This window comes from Schistocerca piceifrons, chromosome 2 (genome assembly GCF_021461385.2).
Source record: "Schistocerca piceifrons isolate TAMUIC-IGC-003096 chromosome 2, iqSchPice1.1, whole genome shotgun sequence".
In the NCBI taxonomy this organism is placed as follows: domain Eukaryota; kingdom Metazoa; phylum Arthropoda; class Insecta; order Orthoptera; family Acrididae; genus Schistocerca; species Schistocerca piceifrons.
The window spans coordinates 294032267-294058037 of record NC_060139.1 but is presented as its reverse complement, the minus strand read 5'-3'; the positions used below and the strand labels follow the sequence as shown (position 1 = coordinate 294058037).

The 25771-nt window shown below is 43.7% G+C and overlaps 1 protein-coding gene across 1 annotated transcript in view; it reads right to left on the bottom strand.

Annotated features, from left to right (window-relative positions):
* LOC124776241 (pyridoxal-dependent decarboxylase domain-containing protein 1) overlaps nt 1-25771 on the bottom strand; it is a 75741-nt gene that overhangs the window by 15100 nt on the left and 34870 nt on the right. The window contains exons 8-12 of the mRNA XM_047251106.1: nt 17559-17717; nt 17151-17252; nt 2893-2964; nt 2552-2662; nt 2229-2393 (exon numbers count right to left, since the gene is read on the bottom strand). Of these exons, the coding sequence (XP_047107062.1) occupies nt 2229-2393; nt 2552-2662; nt 2893-2964; nt 17151-17252; nt 17559-17717 (609 nt within the window). The remainder of the gene's footprint in view (nt 1-2228; nt 2394-2551; nt 2663-2892; nt 2965-17150; nt 17253-17558; nt 17718-25771) is intronic.

Sequence of the window (25771 nt, the reverse complement as noted above, 5' to 3'; positions counted from 1 at the left end):
TGCCCCACTGTAGCTGGTTATTTTGCCCCCACTGAAAGAATTTCAGTCCTCATTGACTAACATCTTCAACCAACTGCCTGTAATCTAGCCTCCCATGTCAAAGATACCAACCACTTCCTTTATTGACTCTCCACTGTCCACAATCCTTCACCTCCTAGACCTCTACTAATCAGTGTTGACACCACCACCCAACATCACTCACGCCCATGGTTTTATCATTATTGAACACTACCTTTCCCGAAGTCCTTCAGACTCCAAACCGACTACCTCATTCCTCATACACCTTAGTAACCTTTATCCTAACCCACAACTAATTCCCCTTTGAAGGAAAAGTACACAAACAAATCTGCGGCACAGCTATGAGCACCTGATGGCACCCTTCTATGCCAACCTTTTTACAGGCCTTCTAGAGGAAAACTTCCTAGCCTTCCAATGCCAAAACCCTAGCATCGTTCAGGTTCATTGATGATATCTTCATGATCTGGCAGGGCCAAGACACCCTATCCTCTTTCCTTCACATTCCCAGGCATTGATCACCACCTCTCTGATAGCTCCATCTGCACCTCTGTCCACATTAAACCCATCAAAGATCAACAATGCCTGCATTTTGACAGCTGTCACCCTTTTCACACAAAAAAATCCCATATAGCCTGGCCACCAGGGGACGATGTATCTGCAGTGACAAGAACTTCCTTGCTAAGTATGTTGAGGGTCTCACCAAGGCCTTCACAGACAGGCACTACCCCCAGACCCAATCCACAAACACATCTCCCATGCCATTTCCCCTCACAGCCCAAACTCTCCCACCAACCCCAAGAATCAGCAACAAAAGAGTTCCCCTTTGTCACCCAATACTGCCTTGAACTGGGACAACTAAAACACATCTTTCGCCAGGGCTTTGATTACCTATCGTCATGCTCTGAAATGAGGGGCAGCCTACCCGTGAGATCCTTCCCACCCCTACTGAAGTGGTGTTCCGTCACTCACCCAACATCCACAACATCCTAGTCCATTCCTTTGCCACTCACAATCCCAACTCCTTGCCACAAGGACAATATCCCTGTGGAAGACCCAGGTATAAGACGTGGCCAATCCACCATTCAGCACCTGTCACAGTTTCATCCTACCCCATCAGGGTCTGGGTTACCTGTGAAAGCAGCGATGCCATTTACCAGATACGCTACTATCATTGCACAGCTTTTTATATTGATGTGACTACCAACCAGCTGTTCACCAGGATGAATGGCCTCTGCCAAACTGTGGCTGAGAGCAAAGTAGACCATTCTGTGGCACAACATGCAGCCGAACATAACATCCTTGATTTCAATCTCTACTTCACTGCCTGAGCCATCTGGATCCTCTCCACCACCACCAGATTTTCTTAACTCACAAATGTCAGTTATCCTTACAACATATTCTCTGCTCCTATCATTATTCTGGCCTCAACCTTACAACCCAACAGTTTCCACCCCTTCTGTCCTACCACCTCCTTCCCATTCCCATCTCCTTTAGTCTTTGTTTGCCACCCTCTGCCAAGGCACCTGCCCATATTTCCCCGCTCCTCTCCTTTTTCGTTATGTTTTCTCCATCTCCCTGTTCACAACCTACTGATGCTGCATTTGTTGGCATTCTAGCCCCTGCACACCTCAGCGGTCTTCTCTACCCCACCTGTACATTGCTATATCTTCCCCTTCCCCACCCCCTGCAGATTGCTTCTACCATTTCAGATGATAGAGGCATTCTGGCCCGGGATGCTCGAGTTGATGGTCATGTGTGCATGAGGTGTGCTTGCTTTTGCTCTTTTTCCGACGAAGGCTGAAGCCGAAAGCTGACTGTAAGTGTCTTTCAATTCTGCCTGTCAGCAACTTACCATGTTATCTTTATGGTAGGTAGTAATCTATCTTTTATTACATTGCTAATTAATAAAAAGAGAAAGACTTAATATTTTGAGGTGGCTTTTGCAATGAAGGAGTAGCAAAGTGACGGCTTAGAATAAGAAAAGAGGGGTGGGGATTGTGTGCCAATGTAGGGACAAACCTGGTGCAAATCTATAACCACTTTGCAGCATAGAACAAAAAAAGCAAAGAACAAACAACAGAGTGCTATTTTTGACCATTTTCATTGTGGTAGGAAGTTTGAAGGTGGTGACAAAATTTAAAATTATAAGGAAGATTGTATCATTCAAAGTTCTTGATGTGATATTTCCATTTTACAACTGTTTTACATACCAGTTGTTGCTCTAGACAAATAATAAATGAATCAATGTCTTCTACTGTAGGTTGCCTGTCTTGCCCCAACTCCAGAGGTGAGTATCGTAAAACCACACCACTAGTTTCCAGTTCACATATTTCCACTGGTACTTGTGGGGCATCTCGCTGAAGGATCTGCCCGAGCTGCAACAACAATAATAATATTCGGTTTTAAAGAGGTATTTTGAGAAAATGTAAAATAAAATATTGCTATTCAGAAACACTCAGCATGCAACAATATGGATTATTATTACAGGCACTTGCAAAGGTGAATTGAGAACCAAAAAATACCTCAAACGTACCCATGAATTGAGCTTGTCATAGTACGAGGGCACACGTCCACTTTCATTTCCTTCACTTGCTTCAGGAATGAACTGGAACACAACTGTGGAGGCAACAACTTCAAAAAGCATCTGTAAAACAGAAATATCCACGGTGGAAGCACATTCAGTTTAATCTAATCCTCAATGCACATAATGATACTGCTTAGTTGTACTCTTCAATACAGTAAGTTTTTCTTGCCTTCCCCATTCCACACAGAAACACTGAAGAAATATAACTGCTATTTAAAGATACTAAGCAATTTGGTTTTCATCACTGTCCTTAGGTGTTAATGTTTATTAGTAATAAATATTGGACTCACTGAGGTATTAACTGGACGGGTCACTAATTCATTGACAGTAATTGTTCCAGACTCACCACCTGGCTGTTGGCTCTGCAAAAGAAGTAATAAGAACTATCACAATTGTACATAATGTAAGTATGATATTTCCAAATAGTAATTATAGGTTTAAAACTAAGGTATAAGTATTTTGTTTGTTTATTTGTGTGATTGTGTGTGTGTGTGTGTGTGTGTGTGTGTGTGTGTGTGTGTAAGGGGGATGGGGTGCCCACATGCGAAAGTGTGTGAGAAAGATAATGGTAGCTTAGTAGTTTTTCATAGGAACTGTCCTGCTAATGATTCATTAAGCATAATCCTTAGTGCCTACTGGTTAAATGTGTTATTTTTTGATAATCTCATGTTCTATACTCAAAAATCCCTGGCTGAACATATATTCTATTATAAGTAATCTGTGACATTTTAATATTCAGAACATCATACACATTTGAAAATTGATGTATGTTCAAAAGCTTTTCTTTAACCCTTTCGCAGGCAAATTTTTTGTAGCAACTCAGCAAAGGTTTTTTTTCTATCCTATTAGACCTATTAGAATTATGATCAACTGACTGTACTTATTTTTTGATTATTTTTTCCCTTTTGTGTGCTGTTTTGTGTTATTTTATATATAATATATTAATAATAAGGGAATATGTGTTACCACTTCTGTACACTCCTGGCATTCCACTAAACTACCTGCTGTGTCTGTTTGTTGTGAAATGTAGCCTTCAGAACTGTGGCAAATAAATATCCCACCAAATGACGACGATTTAATGGTTCTTGGGGTGTATGGTTACCACCAAAGTAGTTTCTGGAAGGGACTTGTGAAACCAGAACCGCTTCCTCATCCCCCCCGAAACCCAGAACCTCCCACAGAAGAATCCCAAAAGTGCCCCACTTGTGACAGGATACTTTCCAGGACTGGATCAGACTCTGAATGTGGCTCTCCAGCAGGGATATGACTTACTCAAATCCTGCCCTGAAATGAGATCCATCCTTCATGAAATCCTCCTCACTCCACCAAGAGTGTCTTTCCGCCGTCCACCTAACCTTTGTAAACCTCTTGGTTCATCCCTACAAAATCCCAAAACTACCTTCCCTACCCTCTGGTTCCTACCCTTGTAACCGCCCCCGGTGTAAAACCTGTCCCATGCACCCTCCCACCAGCACCCACTCCAGCCCTGTAACCCGGAAGGTGTACACGATCAAAGGCAGAGCCACTAGTGAAAGCACGCGCGTGATTTACCAACTGACCTGTCTACACTGTGAAGCTTTCTATGTGGAAATGACCAGCAACAAACTTCCATTTGCATGAACGGACACAGACAGACAGTGTTGGTTGGTAATGAGGATCACCCTGTGGCTAAACATGCCTTGGTGCATCGCCAGGACATCTTGGCACAGTGTTACACCGCCCGGGTTATCTGGATACTTCCCACTGACACCAACCTATCAGAACTCCGGAGATGCGAACTTGCCCTTCAATATGTCTTCTCTTCCCATTACCCACCAGGCCTCAACCTCCGCTAATTTCAAGTTCCCGCCGCTCATACCTCACCTGTCATTCAATAACATCTTTGCCTCTGTACTTCTGCCTCGACTGGCATCTCTACCCAAACTCTTTGCCTTTACACATGTATGCTTGTGTCTGTGTATGTGCGGATGGATATGTGTGTGGGTGCGAGTGTATACCTGTCCCTTTTTCCCCCCAAGGTAAGTCTTTCCACTCCCAGGATTGGAATGACTCCTTACCCTCTCCCTTAAAACCCACATCCTTTCGTCTTTCCCTCTCCTTCCCTCTTTCCTGATGAAGCAACCATGGATTGCGAAAGCCTGAAATTTGTGTGTGTGTGTTTGTTATTGTTTCTATCAATGTAGCAACGCTTTCGTTTGGTAAGTTACAGAATCTTAAAACAAAGATGATGTGACTTACCAAACGAAAGTGCTGGCAGGTCGATAGACACACAAACACAAACATACACACAAAATTCAAGCTTTGGCAACAAACGGTTGCTTCATCAGGAAAGGGGGAAGGAGAGGGAAAGACGAAAGGATGTGGGTTTTAAGGGAGAGGGTAAGGAGTCATTCCAATCCCGGGAGCGGAAAGACTTACCCTAGGGGGAAAAAAGGACAGGTATACACTCACGCACACACACACACACACACACACACACACACACACACATATCTCCATCCACACATACACAGACACAAGCAGACATTTGTAAAGGCAAAGAGTTTGGGCAGAGATGTCAGTCGAGGTGGAAGTACAGAGGCAAAGATGTTGTTGAAGGACAGGTGAGGTATGAGCAGCGGCAAATTGAAATTAGCGGAGATTGAGGCCTGGCGGATAATGAGAAGAGAGGATATACTGAAGGGGAAGTTACCATCTCCAGAGTTCTGATAGGTTGGTGTTAGTGGGAAGTATCCAGATAACCCAGACGGTGTAACACTGTGCCAAGATGTGCTGGCCGTGCACCAAGGCATGTTTAGCCACAGGGTGATCCTCATTACCAACAAACACTGTCTGCCTGTGTCCATTCATGCGAATGGAAGTTTGTTGCTGGTCATTCCCGCATAGAAAGCTTCACAGTGTAGGCAGGTCAGTTGGGAAATCACGTGGGTGCTTTCACACGTGGCTCTGCCTTTGATCGTGTACACCTTCCGGGTTACAGGACTGGAGTAGGTGGTGGTGAGAGGGTGCATGGGACAGGTTTTACACCTGGGCGGTTACAAGGGTAGGAGCCAGAGGGTAGGGAAGGTGGTTTGGGGATTTCATAGGGATGAACTAAGAGGTTACGAAGGTTAGGTGGATGGTGGAAAGACACTCTTGGTGGAGTGGGGAGGATTTCATGAAGGATGGATCTCATTTCAGGGCAGGATTTGAGGAAGTCGTATCCCTGCTGGAGAGCCACATTCATAGTCTGATCCAGTCCCGGAAAGTATCCTGTCACAAGTGGGGCACTTTTGGGGTTCTTCTGTGGGAGGTTCTGGGTTTGAGGAGATGAGGAAGTGGCTCTGGTTATTTGCTTCTGTACCAGGTCAGGAGGGTAGTTGCGGGATGCGAAAGCTGTTTTCCGGTTGTTGGTGTAATGGTTCAGGGATTCCGGACTGGATCAGATTCGTTTGCCACAAAGACCTAGGCTGTAGGGAAGTGACCGTTTGATATGGGATGGGTGGCAGCTGTCATAATGGAGGTACTGTTGCTTGTTGGTGGATTTGATGTGGACGGACGTGTGAAGCTGGCCATTGGACAGGTGGAGGTCAATGTCAAGGAAAGTGGCATGGGATTTGGAGTAGGACCAGGTGAATCTGATGGAACCAAAGGAGTTGAGGTTGGAGAGGAAATTCTGGAGTTCTTCTTCACTGTGAGTCCAGATCATGAAGATGCCATCAATAAATCTGTACCGAATTTTGGGTTGGCAGGCCTGGGTAACCAAGAAGGCTTCCTCTAAGGCACCCATGAATAGGTTGGTGTACGAGAGGGCCATCCTGGTACCCATGGCTGTTCCCTTTAATTGTTGGTATGTCTGACCTACGAAAGTGAAGAAGTTGTGGGTCAGGATGAAGCTGGTTAAGGTAATAAGGAAAGAGGTTTTAGGTAGGGTGGCAGGTGATCGGCATGAAAGGAAGTGCTCCATCGCAGCGAGGCCCTGGACGCGCGGAATATTTGTGTATAAGGAAGTGGCATCAATGGTTACAAGTATGGTTTCCGGGGGTAACAGACTGGGTAAGGATTCCAGGCGTTCGAGAAAGTGGTTGGTGTCTTTGATGAAGGATGGGAGACTGCATGTAATGGGTTGAAGGTGTTGATCTACGTAGGCAGAGATACGTTCTATGGGGGCTTGGTAACCAGCTACAATGGGACGGCCGGAATGATTGGGTTTGTGAATTTTAGGAAGAAGGTAGAAGGTAGGGGTGCGGGGTGTTGGTGTGGTCAGGAGGTTGATGGAGTCAGGTGAAAGGTTTTGTAGGGGGCCTAAGGTTCTGAGGATTCCTTGAAGCTCGGCCTGGACATCAGGAATGGGATTACCTTGGCAAACTTTGTATGTAGTGTTGTCTGAAAGCTGACGCAGTCCCTCAGCCACATACTCCCGACGATCAAGTACCACGGTCGTGGAACCCTTGTCCGCCGGAAGAATGACGATGGATCGGTCAGCCTTCAGGTCACGGATAGCCTGGGCTTCAGCAGTGGTGATGTTGGGAGTAGGATTAAGGTTTTTTAAGAAGGACTGAGAGGCAAGGCTGGAAGTGAGAATTTCCTGGAAAGTTTGGAGAGGGTGATTTTGAGGAAGAGGAGGTGGGTCCCTCTGTGACGGAGGACGGAACTGTTCCAGGCAGGGTTCAATTTGGATAGTGTCTTGGGGAGTTGGATCATCAGGAGTAGGTTTAGGATCATTTTTCTTCATGGTGAAGTGATATTTCCAGCAGAGAGTACGGGTTAGGACAGTAAATCTTTGACAAGGGCTGTTTGGTTGAATCTTGGAGTGGAGCTGAAGGTGGGGCCTTTGGATAGGACAGAGGTTTCGGATTGGGAGAGAGGTTTGGAGGAAAGGTTAACTACTGAATTAGGGTGTTGCGGTTCCAGATTGTGTTGATTGGAATTTTGAGGTTTTGGGGGGAGTGGAGCTGGAAGTGGGAGATTGAGTAGATGGGAGAGACTGGGTCTGTGTGCAATGAGAGGAGGTTGAGGTTTGCTGGAAAGGTTGTGAAGGGTGAGTGAGTTTCCTTTGCGGAGGTGAGAAACAAGGAGATTGGATAGTTTTTTGAGGTGGAGGGTGGCACGCTGTTCTAATTTGCGGTTGGCCTGTAGGAGGATGCTCTGAACAGCCGGTGTTGATGTGGGAGAGGAAAGATTGAGGACTTTTATTAAGGATAGGAGTTGACGGGTGTGTTCATTGGCTGAGTTGTACACTTTCCACCTTCTAATACCATGTAACCCTCACAACATCCCCAAAACGACCCCATTAAGTTTTATTTACATTCCCTCCGCAAACATGCCTTCGCCCTAGCCAGATTACACTCCCATATTTTATTTTCTCAGGCTTGTCTGACATTTGGCATTACCCCCAAAGGCCTCACACTTAAAGTTCCCATCTCTGGCTGTAACCCTTCTTTCCATCAGTCCCTATGCCAGTTCCAAACTGAACAATCCATTGCCCTCACCCACCTAATCCTTCACCTACACATCAACTCAGCCAATGAACACACCCGTCAACTCCTATCCTTAATAAAAGTCCTCAATCTTTCCTCTCCCACATTCACACCGGCTGTTCAGAGCATCCTCCTACAGGCCAACCGCAAATTAGAACAACATGAATTAGAATTAGCATGAATTAGAACACACACGACACAGATCTGTCAGTCCATGATATTGGTGATAAGGTAAGAAAACTGTTCCGAAACACATGTGCTACAAAATGCCACTGTTTCCTGCGCATGTACCCCGACATCAATATAGGATATGATCACCATGCACACGTACACAGGCCGCACAACAGGTTGGCATACTCTGGATCAGGTGGTCGAGCAGCTGCTGGGGTATAGCCTCCCATTCTTGCACCAGTGCCTGTCGAAGCTCCTGAAGTGTCGTAGGGATTTGAAGACATGCAGTGATACATTGACCGAGAGTATCCCAGACATGCTCGATAGGGTTTAGGTCTGGGGAACAGGCAGGCCACTCCATTCGCCTGATATCTTCTGTTTCAAGGCACTCCGTTAGGAATACTGCGTTACCATCCATCAGGAGGAGGGTGGGACCAATGAACCCTCCGTCAGGCACTTAAGTGTGATTTGCAGAGCATCCATACAGATGTAGCTATAGATCTGTATCTTCATGCAATGAGCTCTCATCACCTGATGCAGTGTTCTGAAAACTCAAACTCACAGGGCAAGTACCATTTGTGACAAAGACAGCCTCCAGCTGAACTGCAATGTCTTAGAGATTTGTTTTCTAAAATTGGTTCAGTGGAGCATAGATTAAACCCACACTGAAGAAAACGAGTGATATGGCCCCTACAAAGAAGAGGCTGAGAAACCTGCCTTTATCCCATACATTGGGCTTGCTTCGGCAAAAATTGCAAGATCCTCAGAAAAAACAACAGCAAGGTCACCTTTCAACCACCACAAAAAATGAAATATACACTTGGCACGGCAAAGGACAAACTACAATTGCAAATATCTGGTGTATACAGCATCCTTGCAAGTGTGGCCTCCAGTACAACAACAGTCGAATATGGCACTGATATCTTGAAATGCTATATGGAACACATTAGATGCATGTCTCCGGGACAAAGATAAATCAGCATGGTAGATCACAGCCTGAACATGGAAGCTATGTTTGAATTTGGGAAAAGGAAAATGATGTGCCGAGTTAGTGACTTTTCAGAGAGTACCATTAAAGCTCGACTGAGATGAGGCTCCATGACAATCTTGTCAACACAGATGAGGGCTACCAGCTAAGTTCACCATGGAATCCTGCACCAGCACCTATACACCAAGACTGCACCTAGTAGTTAATGCTTCACATGTCTGGACCAGTCTGAATGCACCAAAAGCGAACAATGGTCAGTCCCCGACACCCGCACCGGGGGAGGGGGGGGGGGGGGGGGGGGGGGGACACCTGCACAATCTCAACACTTTGCACAAGATGGCGAGTGTGACACTGACTGAACTGTCGCAGAATTTAAATGCAACCACCCAGATGAAAGTCTAAAAGATTTCATCAATTTCAAAGTTTTGTATTACCTTGAAATGTTTTAGTAACTATGATTTGTATTTCAGATATGTAACTGTACCTGATGGGCACAGGCCTGTAACTAAAACACATTATTAAACCAGTTATTGCCAGGCATGCCCTTGCATGGCTACAGTGTCCTGTCAGAACACACAGTTCTGGAAATGCAGCTCACCAAAAAGGAGTTGTGCAGTGGGGAGGAGGGGGGCGCGTGTGTGTGAATGAGGAAGTGGGAGAGAAGGTTGGGAAAGGGCGGCTAACAGCTTAGATGGAAGCAGCAGCAGGCACACAGGACAAGGCAGGCATACAACCACCACCACCACCACCACCACCACCACCACCACTACTCCTCCCCTTCCCTCTTCCAACCAAACCCTAGTCTGCACACAGACTTCCCCTGATGCATTCACATATACTCCTAATCCTCTGACCACCCACTACAAAGCAGATGCAAAGGAGCACACCACCCTCATCAACCAGTAGCATCCCAACAGGAACAATGTAATCATATCTCAATAAAATCATATTGGTTTACAAGCCTCATCATTTTGAGTAAAACACTTGAGCTTTCGACAGCTGTCTCCGCTGTCATCATCAAGAGTTGAAATTACTGGTTGTTGGGACTGACACAGCAGCATCTGGAACCTTCCAGAGAAGGCCCAAGTGAAGCATATGCAGGAAGGCAAATTGGGTAGCTCCTAGTGGCTCCACATGCTGTGGGACCAAGTGATATCACAAATTGCAATGGGCCAATGCCTAGTTTGGAACTGCTGTTCCGCTTCCCTAAAAGTGTCAAGCATACAACTTTGTTTTCGCTCAGTGTCCAAAGCCCGCCCCCATGGCCTACCAAGTGTGAACACCTGCCCCCTGTTAAAATTGTTGCTATTTATTCTAATTTCAGCAAGTTTTTTGGTAACGGTATACCAGTATGTTGTGGTTTGAGCCCAAATGCACATTTTTCTCAGGTTGTACTTTTTGCTAACTTTCTAGGAAATGTTCAGGCACGGACAACTTCCCTTTGATGTGTCATGAATGCTCTGCACAAGACTCGGCAACTGTGGAAATGGTTTGAACTACGCAAATACTACTGCATTCGCTGGGGACATCATACATTCCAGGAACTCTAAGACCAATGCTGTCTTTAAAAGGGCATAACATATATCTCATCTTGCAGGCAGGCCAGAATACCAGTCTCAGTCCATGTCTGTTTAACATGCACTCTACCTTGCTAGTAGTTGCTCCACAGAGTGGAAGGAAAGCAGCAGGCAGTTTCTTGAAGGTCTCAACGAATGATTGTGAGTTAACATCGTGTTGTTGCAGTGTCCCAGTTTGGATGCTAATAACCATGCCAGATGTTTTGCAATCTGTAGGTGGGTGAACTGATTGCACTAACTGCAAGTCTCAGAGGGACATTTTCCTTGTGTGTCTTCAGCAATTCATTAAGCCAGGGACGTCTGGCAGTAAGTGGCATTAATTTCTTCATCATTTCTTCTGGCAAACCAGAGTCCTTTATTCACTTCCTTGTCTTTCTGACAATGGTCTGTGTTGGATCGTAACTAAGTGTCCAATATGTATCATCTTCTAATAAATTCAGCACCTTCATGTCAGGTGGTAGCCTTCGGCATTCAGGATCACAGTGGCAACCAAGTCCTCTTTTATATGTAATAAGCATAAGCCATTTGTTCCTCCCAGCTAACACTGCAATTTGGTGGCTTAGCTTTCACAAGCATACGGTCAGTAGTTAGTGTGATGTCCTTAGCTGCATCACACGAGAGATGTCTAATGCCCTGATCTGTTCCACTAACAATACCCAATATTGGCAGGTGTCATGATGCTGGAGAAAAATTAAGGCCTTTACTCCGTGCTGCAACAGAGCCGCCATCCAGTTCTCGGTTGGAATGATTATCAACCATTTTGTGGGTTTTATTGTAGTCCAACCTCTGCAACTTAAGTGGTCGAACTTGGAACGTTCTTCAGAGGTCATCTTGCACAAACCTAAGCACTGTTGTATTGCTGTGACTATGTCTACCCAGTCCCAATTGAAGGCCTACATGGTTGATGCCAGGAGGAGATGAAAATAGGGTAAATTTCTGGCATTAACATCAAGTTCATACCTTGTGCGTCCTATTCGCTCTCTCACTATGGCGTGACTAATCTCATCAAAATCTGCCCACTCCAACATTTGAATGTAGTACTTGATTACATCAAAGCAAGGAATTACCTCCTTGTTCCAGCACTGTTGTAAAAATGCTGAGACACAGAACTGAGCAGCTGTGATTTCTTCTTCTGAAGATTTTCTGCACGTTATGTTGTCACCATAGAGGAATTATATGTGTCATCAAAGTCATTCTTGGTGGAATGCTTCAGTCTTCACTGGCTGACAAGGCCATAACTTCCTAAAATCATCCTCTGAAATGAGATCCATTCTATCTGAGGTTTTGCCCACTACACCTAGAATAGCTTTTCGTCACTCTCCCAATCTCCGCAACATCCTTTGCAGACCCTATGCTCCTTCTGCACCCATCTCCCTACCCTATGGCTCCTACCCCTGTGACCATCCCCACCAAGACTTGCCCTATGCACCCTCCTACCACCACCTATTTCAGCTCTGCAACTGGCAAAACACATTCTATCAAAGGGAGAGCCTCCTGCAAAACGACACATCATATACCAGCAGTTATGTAACCACTGTTTGGACTTTTACATGACTACCAACCGTTATCATCAGGATGAATGGGCATAGGAAGAGTGTGTTTACAGGCAACACACAATATCCTGCTGCAGAGCATGCTGTACAACATGACAGTCATGACCTTGGTGCCGGTTTTACCATCGCATCATCTGGATTCTTCCCCCAGACATCAGTTTCTCAGAACTCTGCATGTGGGAGCTAGCACAACAATATGTCCTTGGTTCTCACCACCCACCTGGCCTTAATTTACATTAATTTCTTCCGTCTCAGCATTTATTCACAGTAACTACCACTTTCTTCACTCCATTTTAGTTTCCTACATCTTTCATTTTCTGATTTGTCTATTTTTCGCTGTCCCGTCCTTCCCACCTCTGTCACAAACAATGCGCTTAGCTTTTTGCTCTTATTAACTCGTGCATGATGTTTTAGTAGTAATCTCTGTCTTGCATGTTAACCTGTCTTCCACCTTTAAGCCCTCAGGTTTTCAAATCTCATCCGGTGCAGCCCCAACAGTCAGTCTTTCCTTCTTATCCTGTCCAGTAAGTCTCCCCCAACCCAGGGTTTTTGGGTGACTTTTCTGAACTCTACCCCTTTCCCTAAACCTCCCCAGTCCTTTTCCTTCACCCTGCTTCCTTCCCCTTCAACTCTTCTGCTGGAAGAAGGAGCCACTGGCTCCGAAAGCATGTAATAGATAAACATGTGTGTGTGTGTGTGTGTGTGTGTGTGTGTGTGTGTGTGTGTGTGTGTTCCCCTGCCCCCCCTTGGTGAGTAGATTTTTTTATCTATCCATTTATATTATGTTATTCATCATTATAATGGTTAGTCTGGATGTTGTGTCACTTTTTATGAAGTGCCAGTACAAGATATACTGGATCTTTTGGGTCAATAGTTTCTACCTGAGATCATCAAGCTGTTTCGCTATGCCTTGACAACAATGTACTTTAATGTTCTGCGACAAATATTATGATATGACGCCTGGCACAGCTATGTGATCACCACTGTCCCTGGACTTCGTGGGTGTTTTCATTGAGTACTTTGAGGAGCAAGCTCTGAACTCTGATACATTGTGACCATCTTGCTTCCTACAATACGCTGACGCCACCTTCTTCATATCGCTTTATGGTGAAAATGTAATGTTGCAGTTCCTCTATCAATTGAACAGTGTTCTTCCCAACATTAAATTTACTGTCAAGTTGGAGGAGGAAGGCAGGAGGCCAGCTTGGTCACTCAGTGTACAGGAAATTTACGTACTTAATCACCAACAGATTTCAACACCCTGTACACAAGAAAGCACTACTTAACACATTTGTACACAGTGCAAAGATTACATCAGACAACAACCATCTAGAGGGAATTTTGAGCCGCTGAAGAGTGTGTTCAGAGAAAATGGTTACAGCAAGGGAGAAATTGCTAAAGCTTTCAAGTGCCAACGAGGAAAGACACTGTGAATCGGCAGAAGAGGTCAAGCCTGCTGCTTTCCTTCCATTCTGTGGAGCAACTACTAGCAAGATAGGGTGCATGCTGAATAGACATGGACTGGGAACAGCATTTCAAATGCGGCACTGGGCTCTCGCACCATGTGATGTTACTTGAGCCTGTGACAGACGTAGCTGCTACATTCTGCCCAACTTGCCTTCCGTGCATGCACCACTCTGGCCTTCCTCTAAGGTTCCAGATGCTGCCATTACACCTATACAAGCAGAACACCGTGCCAGCCCTGGTAGTCAATGATTTCAAATCCTTATGACGATGGTGGAGACAGCTGTTTAAAGCTCGAGTCGTTAGAAACGACAGGGCTTGTAAACCAAGAAGATTTTATTGAAATGTACCACTGCCTCAGACTCCAAAGACACATATGTAATCATATCCTTTGTCTGGGCTCAGACTACTTATCATCCCTGAGAAAGAAGATTATCCTTCTCACAATCTTCCCATTTCTCCTAAAGTGGTATTCTGCCATCCACTCATCTAAACAATACCCTAGTCCAGCCTTCCACCACACATCCTCCCAACACCTTGTCACTAGATTCATATCCCTGTGGAAGACAACAGTGCATGAAGCTTCCATTACCCACACAACACATACTACACTAGCCCCATCAAAGGTTTATCCTGTACAGTCAGAAGCAAGGTCACCTACTTAAGAAATAATGTTGTGTATCAATCCCATCACAATTTCTGCACAGTATTTTATGTGGTTACCCAGCTGAACACATGGCCACCACCAAATTGCAGCCAATAGCACAGACGACCACCTAGTGGTGGAACATGCTACCGAGCACCACATGCTCTGTTTCGATAGCTGTTTCACAGCCCGTGCCATATGCTCCCTCCACCTTTACTGATCATGTGCATGTGTGCTACACGCACACGCGCACGCACGCACGCACACACACACACACACACACACACACACACACACACACACACACACACACAGGCATGCATGCATGCACGCACGCACACTTAAGCTACGTACGTGTGAACTGCCCCTGCAACACCTCCTTTGATCCCATACAATCACAGCCTCACCCTGTTGATCCCATACCCTCTCAGCCTCAATTTGTGCTAACTTCTGCCCCTTGCCCCTAACTTCATTCATCTGTCATCCATATCCTCTTCTCCATAGTGTCCCTTTTCTGGTATTCTATCTTTTCCTTGTAATCCATTTTTCCATGTCGTTATTAGCTACGACCAGAGGGAGCACAGTGGTGCCACATTCCTATCCTGCATGCCTACTGACCCTCCCTCCCAGCCCTCAGCCACCAACCCACAACCCTTCAACCTCATCCCCATCAATGCCCCTCCTCTTCACTCCACAAGACAGGAAACCTTACCCCCCGCTCGAACCCTCAGACCCCAGTCGAGCTGCAGTCCTGGCATAAGGTAGTCAACCTATACAATATAGCTGTGAAGGTGCATGTGTTTATATGTGTGAGTATATATAGCCTGTCGGGGTATAAGTGCAGATATTTCTATTCACAACTGAGGACAGTGTACTGAACAACAGTACATTAGTATTTACTCCATTTACAGAATAATAATTATAGCTATTATAAGTAGTATGTTTTTAGGTTGGTTAGTACCTCATAGTATGCAAGCCATTATTGTTTATTTTCTCTTGGGCAGCAGATCAGGTATTGAAATGTGAATGCAAATTGGGTAGCCTATACCACTAGCTGTAGTTCACTTCAAAGAACAGTTACTAACGTGCAGTGAACATTAGGTAGTAAATTATGCAATGTCTTTGCAGGAAGACTGTTAGGTGCAGAGAAAAAAACTAACACAATGAAATGGGTACATATTAACATACTAATGACCACAATATCTATTTCCCTAACACTCTGTGTGTGTGTGTGTGTGTGTGTGTGTGTGTGTGTGTGGGCGCGCGCGCGCGGGCGCGTGCGCGTCCTACGGATCTGGAGAAGCATTTGTCCACAATATAGCAACATTGTCAGTCTTGTTTATGTGTCTATTGACAAGTCAGAACCTCAACTACTCCACGAGACGTTCACTTACTCCATCAAAGTAGTTATACATTTCTGATCATTAAAACTGGAACACCAGGAAGGACAGTAAATAATAAAATTTGACTTGTATGTGCATACGATACAGAAGGAAGAGTATAGCTGGGCAATGAGACAAACTGAGCTCCGATGACAAATACAGATGCCATTACACGCTGTTTCAACTCTATGCCGGAGTTCATGTATCATAGCTGCTAGCAGCTCATGGTGTTCCAGCCTTTAGGCAAACAGTGACCAGATGTTCCCAGTGGGTGACAGATCTGGCCAGGACAACAGTGACACACTCCCCATTGAGGTAGGTCAAGACAGCACCAGCAAAATGTGGCCTTTCATCATCTTGCTGAAAGATAACGGCACAGAGACTTCTACGATACGACACAGCCACTGGTCTTAACAAATCATAAACTTAACAACTCTGTACAAATTACAGGCTATACGAACCAGAAATGACCATGTAGCATACTTAATGGCACTCTGCAACATCATGCCAGGAGCTGAGCCCATTTGACAATGACAAGGGCAGTTTTGCAACATTTGTCACCCTTGCAGCATACAGACGTTTGCCGCAACTATAAGCTGGATGCAAAATAAGGACTCATCCGAGAAGATAAGGTGCCACTCCTACATCAAGTGTTTTCACTGTGTACCCCTTTTGGCATATCTTTCTGCTGCTATGCCAATGGAAGCCACAACATTGTCACATTGCTAACACTCTGTGGTGTTCCAGACATCACAGCATTGTGTATGTCAATACTTCTCTTGCTGCAAACATCCCCATTTCCTGACTAAAGTTAAATGATGTGCACAAACCTGCAAAGCTGAGCAAACAATATGTCTGCATTCTCAGGTGCATGTGGGATCACCGATTTATGCGGCACAGCATGAACCTATTGATACAATATTCATATGCTGGTAGTGGAATCCTGTCCAATGCAAGCAGCAATATCGCAAAACGATAAATCTCTGTCTTGATACACTATTATCTTGCCACTGTTGAATTTTCTCCTCTACAAAAGGCATAATGCAAACTTCTCACAAACAACCTACATTCAAGTGGAATTTCTGAATGAGAAACCTGCTGCATTATCTTTCCTCATATACTGAATGTAGATGGCATTCCCCTGCCTACTTTGTGCTGGTCATTTTCATATTACCACATGTAGGTAAACTTCACACCAATTGGACTTTACTGAATGATGCCTTCATGGTGTTGCATGTATAATAGCTAGAAATGTATTCCTCCGATGACTTTTACCAAAGTTAACAACTCCATACACAGGCGACTTACCAACAAACGAAGGCATGGATATTTTGACAATCTTCTCCAGAGTTGTTCTGTCGATTCAAATGCTTGTCGTATCCTTTGATGTATTCCTTCTCTACCGAGAGCCTGGAAAACAACTGAATGTAAATGACAGCAACAAATGTTTTAAGAATATTACTACTGAGCACACATCCACATCTGCAAATATTCCACACAGAAAAAGGGGCAAGAAGGGAAGGAAGGAATTCTATGACATGTTGAACCGACAGTGTGAGAGAGAGAGAGAGAGAGAGAGAGAGAGAGAGAGAGAGAGAGAGAGAGAGACTAATAAATGTTTGAAGTTGGGGGTGTAAAACTGTTAAAACCATTCCACCTCTCAAGCAGTTTATTAACTTCTCTCTGCTACTGCTCCTAATTGTTGCACACACTTACCTGAAGAGTGACCCAGAGTGACATACAGCTCAGCCGACGAGTGCTGTGGTCGGCTGTCAAACCAGCAATTATTGGAAGTGTGCTCTCACGAGGCACACCCACAGCAGCGACCAGCCTGGACGGCTTCATACTTGTCTGTTCAAACAGCCTGTACAAAGTCTAATTCCATTAGTCAAGGAAATCATCTTAACAAAATCAAATCAAAAGACTGAAATTAAGAAAATTTAGGGCTTCACCTTGTAAATGTTGCATGTATAGTATAGAAAACTGTGGGTCTACTATCAGACAAGACTTTTGGACCTGCCCTGTTAACATAGAAACACTAATGACAACTGAAAGCCCAAGGTGAAAAAATAAATTGTGACACATGCCCCTTTTCCTTGATCATCAAACCCTTGTCACCAAGACACGTTGAAACGTCCCCTTTGAACAATTATACACGACTGTCCTTAAACTGATACACAATATTTTTTTAGCGCAACGCAATCTGACTTTCAAAAATCCCTACAAAAGAATGGCCCTGACTAACATTAACCTATACCTTTCACAAATCACTTACCTCACAAAAATCTTCGTTACTCCAGCTACAGCAATACAGCGAGCGCCACTACTGCCAGTTAAATAAAAGATTCAAACTACTGAAGGCACTAACTACTGATAAGCATAGTTAGCAAATGAAAGATTTTAATAGAGAACAAACAATGTATTTACCTTAATAATCATAATATATATATATCAGTTCATGACAAATTACAAAACTCCGCCATCTCTCTCCCCACATCCACCACTGCTGGCGGCTCACCTCCAACTGTGCAACGCTACACGCTGTTCACAGCCAGCTGCCTAACACTACAACAGCGAGTATTACAATAATGCAAAGCAGCAACAGACTGCACACAGCACAGCCAGTGATTTTCATACAGAGGTGGCGTTACCAATAAAAAAACCTAAACAGCCTACTTACAACGTGATGAATATTTAATAGAGCCAAAGGGAGGATAAGAACCTGGTACACTTGTCACATGCCTTCAGAGGAAGGGTCTGTTCAAGAACATTTTTCCACACAAGTGACCCCCTCAGCCCCCCCCCCCCCCCCCCAATTTCCCTCATACATTTTCCTGTGTCAGTTTTTGCTACTACTTGCTATTAAGCACTGCTACGCACTGTATAAAAGTCTTGCCCTTAGGCACCCCTCTCAGCTTGACACCCCAAGCAGCAACGGACTGATACGCCCTGCATGGAAAGGTACAGTTGCTGAGCCTCTGGCACTTCTCTCAGTTTGGCTTTGGCGCCCCAAGCAGCAGCTTGTTTTGCTTTCACTTTAAATTGGCCCTGTTCAAATGTAGAACACGTGACGGTATCACTGACAGTTGTTTGCATTTATTCTACGTAAGTTTTATCGTGTCTTCAATGTAAAGTTTTTCCATCACAAAAATTAGTTATCCCATAGATTTCATTTTACACAAGTTACAACAAAGGTCAAAAGGTTTGAATATTATTCTAAGTGTAATTTACGTAATATTTTATGGAAATTTATTGTTCACTAAACAAAACTATTATTATGTTCTAAAAACACACAACTTTTTCATAAATAATATGATATTTTGTAAAAGCCAAATATACTGTCTTTTACGTGTGGCATATTTTATAATCTGGAGATTTCTCTTTTGTAATTTTATAAAATAAATTTTAACATTATTTTATTCCTTTGCAAAAGTGAGAGAAGATAAGTTTACATAAAATTGTTAATGATACAGAAACCTGATATTATAATCATTAATCTGAACAATACAGCTTCTAGAGCACTCTAGAAGTTCATGTTTCAATATAGAGAACTGAATACATACAAAATTACGAGTCAGTAGCTGACAGTCAAGAGGTGCATTAGTCTTTGTTTCAGCAGCCTACAATACATCTGTTGTTTCATAAAGGCACAAGTAAGAGGCTATATTTAGTGCTAAAAAGCTGAATAGTGGATTTTCACTCTTGCAACAAGTTAAAATGAGGAATAAAATGTGCTGTAATTTGAGAAACTGTTTTTAGTCTGTCAGTAAAAAAATCCGAGGCCTGCGATCATTTGCTACCAAAATGATAAGTAATGTATTGAGGATAAGCAAAAAGATGAGTACATTTTTCTTTATATTATTAATCATGAAACTTTTTAGTAAATGATTTCTCTTTCCTTCAAATTTAAAAATGTTTTACACTAGCAATTTGTGATGCATGAAGTGTACACAATTTGGATACAAAACAGCAAGAGTTGTTTTTCATGTAATTTTAAAAAGAGGACCATTTCACTACTTCAAAAATTTGATTACAACACTGGATTTTTCATAACAATTACAGAGTGATGAGGTATTTTCCTGTGAGTACTGGAGGGGTGTGCATTTCTGGTATTCAGCATAGCTCTGGTGAGCAAGTCTCTCCAATCACATATTTGAAGATCCTCAGGTGAAGCTGTTAGATGCCTACCATTCCAAAAATGAAACCAAAAATTAGCATAAACTTTTTATAGTTTGAAATGGTGTTGCTCAAATAAGTTTAAATTCGGATAGAAATAGCTGAAAAGTCACATACATGTTTTTTTGGCCAATATTATGATGTCGCCCGGAAAACCTAATAAAATCTTTTACCATCTGTTACCTAACAACTGGGGAAGGAGGTCAAACAGATCACAGAATCTTAAAATTTGCCCCACATCTGTCAACTGGCTCTTGTTACAATATAAAACACACTGCAGTAAAACAGGGTTCGGCATGTAGAACTGGATGCAGCATGTAGTACTGAAAAGTGCTCGACCCAGTGGTGGGTTCAAGTATTCCTCCCGCATTCATGGCTGGAATGAGGACTGCTGCAATCACGTGACACACTTCCCTAGCCAAAGTGTGATTTTTCTCTATCTTCGTCCTTCCTCCAAATGACTTTAGGTCTTACACTTTGACATTGAGGTCGGATAGGCAAATTAACAGTTTATCTTATGGAGGTTCTGTTAGCTACTTCATCTCATAAATTCTGCCCTTTATTCCCAAATCATCTGTTGTTGTTGTTGTTGTCCTGAGACTGGTTTGATGCAGCTCTCCATGCTACTCTATCCTGTGCAAGCTTTTTCATCTCCCAGTACCTACTGCAACCTACATCCTTCTGAATCTGCTTAGTGTATTCATCTCTTGGTCTCCCTCTACGATTTTTACCCTCCACGCTGCCCTCCAATACTAAATTGGTGATCCCTTGATGCCTGAGAACATGTCCTACCAACCGATCCCTTCTTCTGGTCAAGTTGTGCCACAAACTTCTCTTCTCCCCAATCCTATTCAATACTTCCTCATTAGTTATGTGATCTACCCATCTAATCTTCAGCATTCTTCTGTAGCGCCACATTTCGAAAGCTTCTATTCTCTTCTTGCCCAAACTATTTATCGTCCATGTTTCACTTCCATACATGGCTACACTCCATACGAATACTTTCAGAAATGACTTCCTGACACTTAAATCAATACTGGATGTTAACAAATTTCTCTTCTTCAGAAACGCTTTCCTTGCCATTGCCAGCCTACATTTTATATCCTCTCTACTTCGACCATCATCAGTTATTTTGCTCCCCAAATAGCAAAACTCCTTTACTACTTTAAGTGCCTCATTTCCTAATCTAATTCCCTCAGCATCACCCGACTTAATTAGACTACATTCCATTATCCTTGTTTTGCTTTTGTTGATGTTCATCTTATATCCTCCTTTCAAGACACTGTCCATTCCATTCAACTGCTCATGCAAGTCCTTTGCTGTCTCTGACAGAATTGCAATGTCATCGGCGAACCTCAAAGTTTTTATTTCTTCTCCATGAATTTTAATACCTACTCCGAATTTTTCTTTTGTTTCCTTTACTGCTTGCTCAATATACAGATTGAATAACATCGGGGAGAGGCTACAACCCTGTCTTACTCCCTTCCCAACCACTGCTTCCCTTTCATGTCCCTCGACTCTTATAACTGCCATCTGGTTTCTGTACAAATTGTAAATAGCCTTTCGTTCCCTGTATTTTACCCCTACCACCTTTAGAATTTGAAAGAGAGTATTCCAGTCAACATTGTCAAAAGCTTTCTCCAACTCTACAAATGCTAGAAACGTAGGTTTGCCTTTCCTTAATCTTTCTTCTAAGATAAGTCGTAAGGTCAGTATTGCCTCACGTGTTCCAGTGTTTCTACGGAATCCAAACTGATCTTCCCCGAGGTTGGCTTCTACTAGTTTTTCCATTCGTCTGTAAAGAATTCGTGTTAGTATTTTGCAACTGTGACTTATTAAGCTGATAGTTCGGTAATTTTCACATCTGTCAACACCTGCTTTCTTTGGGATTGGAATTATTATATTCTTCTTGAAGTCTGAGGGTATTTCGCCTGTTTCATACATCTTGCTCACCAGATGGTAGAGTTTTGTCAGGACTGGCTCTCCCACGGCCGTCAGTAGTTCCAATGGAATATTGTCTACTCCGGAGGCCTTGTTTCGACTCAGGTCTTTCAGTGCTCTGTCAAACTCTTCACGCAGTATCATATCTCCCATTTTATCTTCATCTACATCCTCTTCCATTTCCATAATATTGTCCTCAAGTACATCGCCCTTGTACAGACCCTCTAGATACTCCTTCCACCTTTCTGCTTTCCCTTCTTTGCTTAGAACTGGGTTTCCATCTGAGCTCTTGATATTCATACAAGTTGTTCTCTTATCTCCAAAGGTCTCTTTAATTTTCCTGTAGGCGGTATCTATCTTACCCCTAGTGAGATAGGCCTCTACATCCTTACATTTGTCCTCTAGCCATTCCTGCTTAGCCATTTTGCACTTCCTGTCGATCTCATTTTTGAGACGCTTGTATTCCTTTTTGCCTGTTTCACTTACTGCATTTTTATATTTTCTCCTTTCACCAATTAAATTCAATATTTCTTCTGTTACCCAAGGATTTCTACTAGCCCTTGTCGTTTTACCTACTTGATCCTCTGCTGCCTTCACTACTTCATCCCTCAAAGCTACCCATTCTTCTTCTACTGTATTTATTTCCCCCATTCCTGTCAATTGCTCCCTTATGCTCTCCCTGAATCTCTGTACAACCTCTGGTTCTTTTAGTTTATCCAGGTCCCATCTCCTTAAATTCCCACCTTTTTGCAGTTTCTTCAGTTTTAATCTACAGGTCATAACCAATAGACTGTGGTCAGAGTCCACATCTGCCCCTGGAAATGTCTTACAATTTAAAACCTGGTTCCTAAATCTCTGTCTTACCATTATATAATCTATCTGAAACCTTTTAGTATCTCCAGGGTTCTTCCACGTATACAACCTTCTTTCATGATTCTTAAACCAAGTGTTAGTTATGATTATGTTGTGCTCTGAGCAAAATTCGACCAGGCGGCTTCCTCTTTCATTTCTGTCCCCCAATCCATATTCACCTACTATGTTTCCTTCTCTCCCTTTTCCTACACTCGAATTCCAGTCACCCATGACTATTAAATTTTCGTCTCCCTTCACAATCTGAATAATTTCTTTTATTTCATCATACATTTCTTCAATATCTTCGTCATCTGCAGAGCTAGTTGGCATATAAACTTGTACTACTGTAGTAGGCGTGGGCTTCGTATCTATCTTGGCCACAATAATGCGTTCACTATGCTGTTTGTAGTAGCTTACCCGCATTCCTATTTTCCTATTCATTATTAAACCTACTCCTGCATTACCCCTATCTGATTTTGTGTTTATAACCCTGTAGTCACCTGACCAGAAGTCTTGTTCCTCCTGCCACCGAACTTCACTAATTCCCACTATATCTAACTTCAACCTATCCATTTCCCTTTTTAAATTTTCTAACCTACCTGCCCGATTAAGGGATCTGACATTCCACGCTCCGATCCGTAGAACGCCAGTTTTCTTTCTCCTGATAACGACGTCCTCTTGAGTAGTCCCCGCCCGGAGATCCGAATGGGGGACTATTTTACCTCCGGAATATTTTACCCAAGAGGACGCCATCATCATGTAATCATACAGTAAAGCTGCATGCTCTCGGGAAAAATTACGGCTGTAGTTTCCCTTTGCTTTCAGCTGTTCGCAGTACCACCACAGCAAGGCCGTTTTGGTTATTGTTACAAGGCCAGATCAGTCAGTCATCCAGACTGTTGCCCTTGCAACTACTGAAAAGGCAGCAGCCCCTCTTCAGGAACCACACGTTTGTCTGGCCTCTCAACAGATACCCCTCCATTGTGGTTGCACCTACGGTACTGCTATCTGTATCGCTGAGGCACGCAAGCCTCCCCACCAACGGCAAGGTCCATGGTTCATGGTACTCAGTAAAACAAGACATCCTTCGCTTTTCTGTGCAGTTAAGGATGGGAGTTCTTGATACCGTTACAATTGACATTGTTCTTAGAATCTTCAGTGGACTGATATTCAATTGCTTTTTACATTTCTCAAGCACAAGTGGCTGCAACTGTCAAAATTTCACCTTCATTACTGGCGGCAAACTAGAAACTTAGCTCACAGCTTGAGGTTATATCAACCTCATGGCACTGCCTACAGGTCTTTCCCTGTGCATTTCCACAGTAGTTTCACACAAGTTACCTATGACAGGCATTTGTGCTAAACACAGGAGCCTGTATCCATTTAATTCGACAGCTCCCACCTATTTGTGGAAGATATCACACTTCCGTATTTCAGTGGTTCCTCTAGTCAAATGGGCCTTTCAGTTCTGCTTCACAGTGAACACTTATTTATGATTTAATTTTACTATGTGACTGATGTATACTCAGTGATCTTGTTGATGGATCTTCCTGTAAGGCCAACGAATTTTTCTTCTAAGATGTTGGTGAACTATATACTCTTTGATGCTGTAAGCTTCCTCCTTTTCTCCTTCATCACTTCTGATCATCTCTCTATTTCTATAATGATTTCGCAATGTGCTTGTCTAATGTATGACTTTCAAACAGACCCTCTGGAGATGTACAGCAGAAAAATCACTACCAAGACTTCCTCTTGTGGGATGCCACTTACACAGGTGTGGTTTGATAACAACTCTTAATTTTTTGTGGAATACCCATTGTTCTTAAGAATGCACTCTAAGCATTCACCCTGCATCAGAGGTGCTGAAATTAACTCATGCTCATAAATTACGGATAATTGCAGAATGTGATGCCACACAATGTGGCATTTCACAAAACTGGTGCTAATAGCATAGGCATATACATAAGACACACGACACAGATCTGTCAGTCCATGATATTGGTGATAAGGTAAGAAAACTGTTCTGAAACACACGTGCTACAAAACGCCACTGTTTCCTGCGCATGTACCCCGACATCAATATAGGATATGATCACCATGCACACGTACACAGGCCGCACAACGGGTTGGCATACTCTGGATCAGGTGGTCGAGCAGCTGCTGGGGTATAGCCTCCCATTCTTGCACCAGTGCCTGTCGAAGCTCCTGAAGTGTTGTAGGGATTTGAAGACATGCAGTGATACATTGACCGAGAGTATCCCAGACATGCTCGATAGGGTTTAGGTCTGGGGAACAGGCAGGCCACTCCATTCGCCTGATATCTTCTGTTTCAAGGCACTCCGTTAGGAATACTGCGTTACCATCCATCAGGAGGAGGGTGGGACCCACTGCACCCCTGAAAAAGCGGACATACTGGTGCAGAATGACATCCTGACACACCTGACCTGTTACAGTTCCTTTGTCAAAGACATGCTGGGGTATAGGATCACCAATCATAATCCCACCTCACACCATCAAACCACGCCCTCCATACAGGTCCCTTTCAAGGTCATTAAGGGGTTAGTATCTGATTCCTGGTTCACACCAGATGAAAACCCAGCGAGAATCACTGTTCAGACTATACCTGGACTCGTCTGTGAACACACCACTGTTCCCATGACCATGTACTGTTTTCTCGGCACCAGGCTTTATGGGCTCTCCTGTGACCAGGGGTCAGTGGAATGCACCTTGCGAATAAACCATGTCTGTTCAGTTGTCTGCAGACTGTGTGTCTGGAGACAACTGTTCTAGCGGCTGCAGTAAGTTCCCGAGCAAGGCTACCTATAGTACTTCATGGCTGTCTGCGGGCACTGATGGTGAGATGCTGGTCTTCTTGTGGTGTTGTACACTGTGGACGTCCAATACTGTAGCACCTGGACACGTTTCCTGTCTTCTGGAATCGTTGCCATAATCTTGAGGTC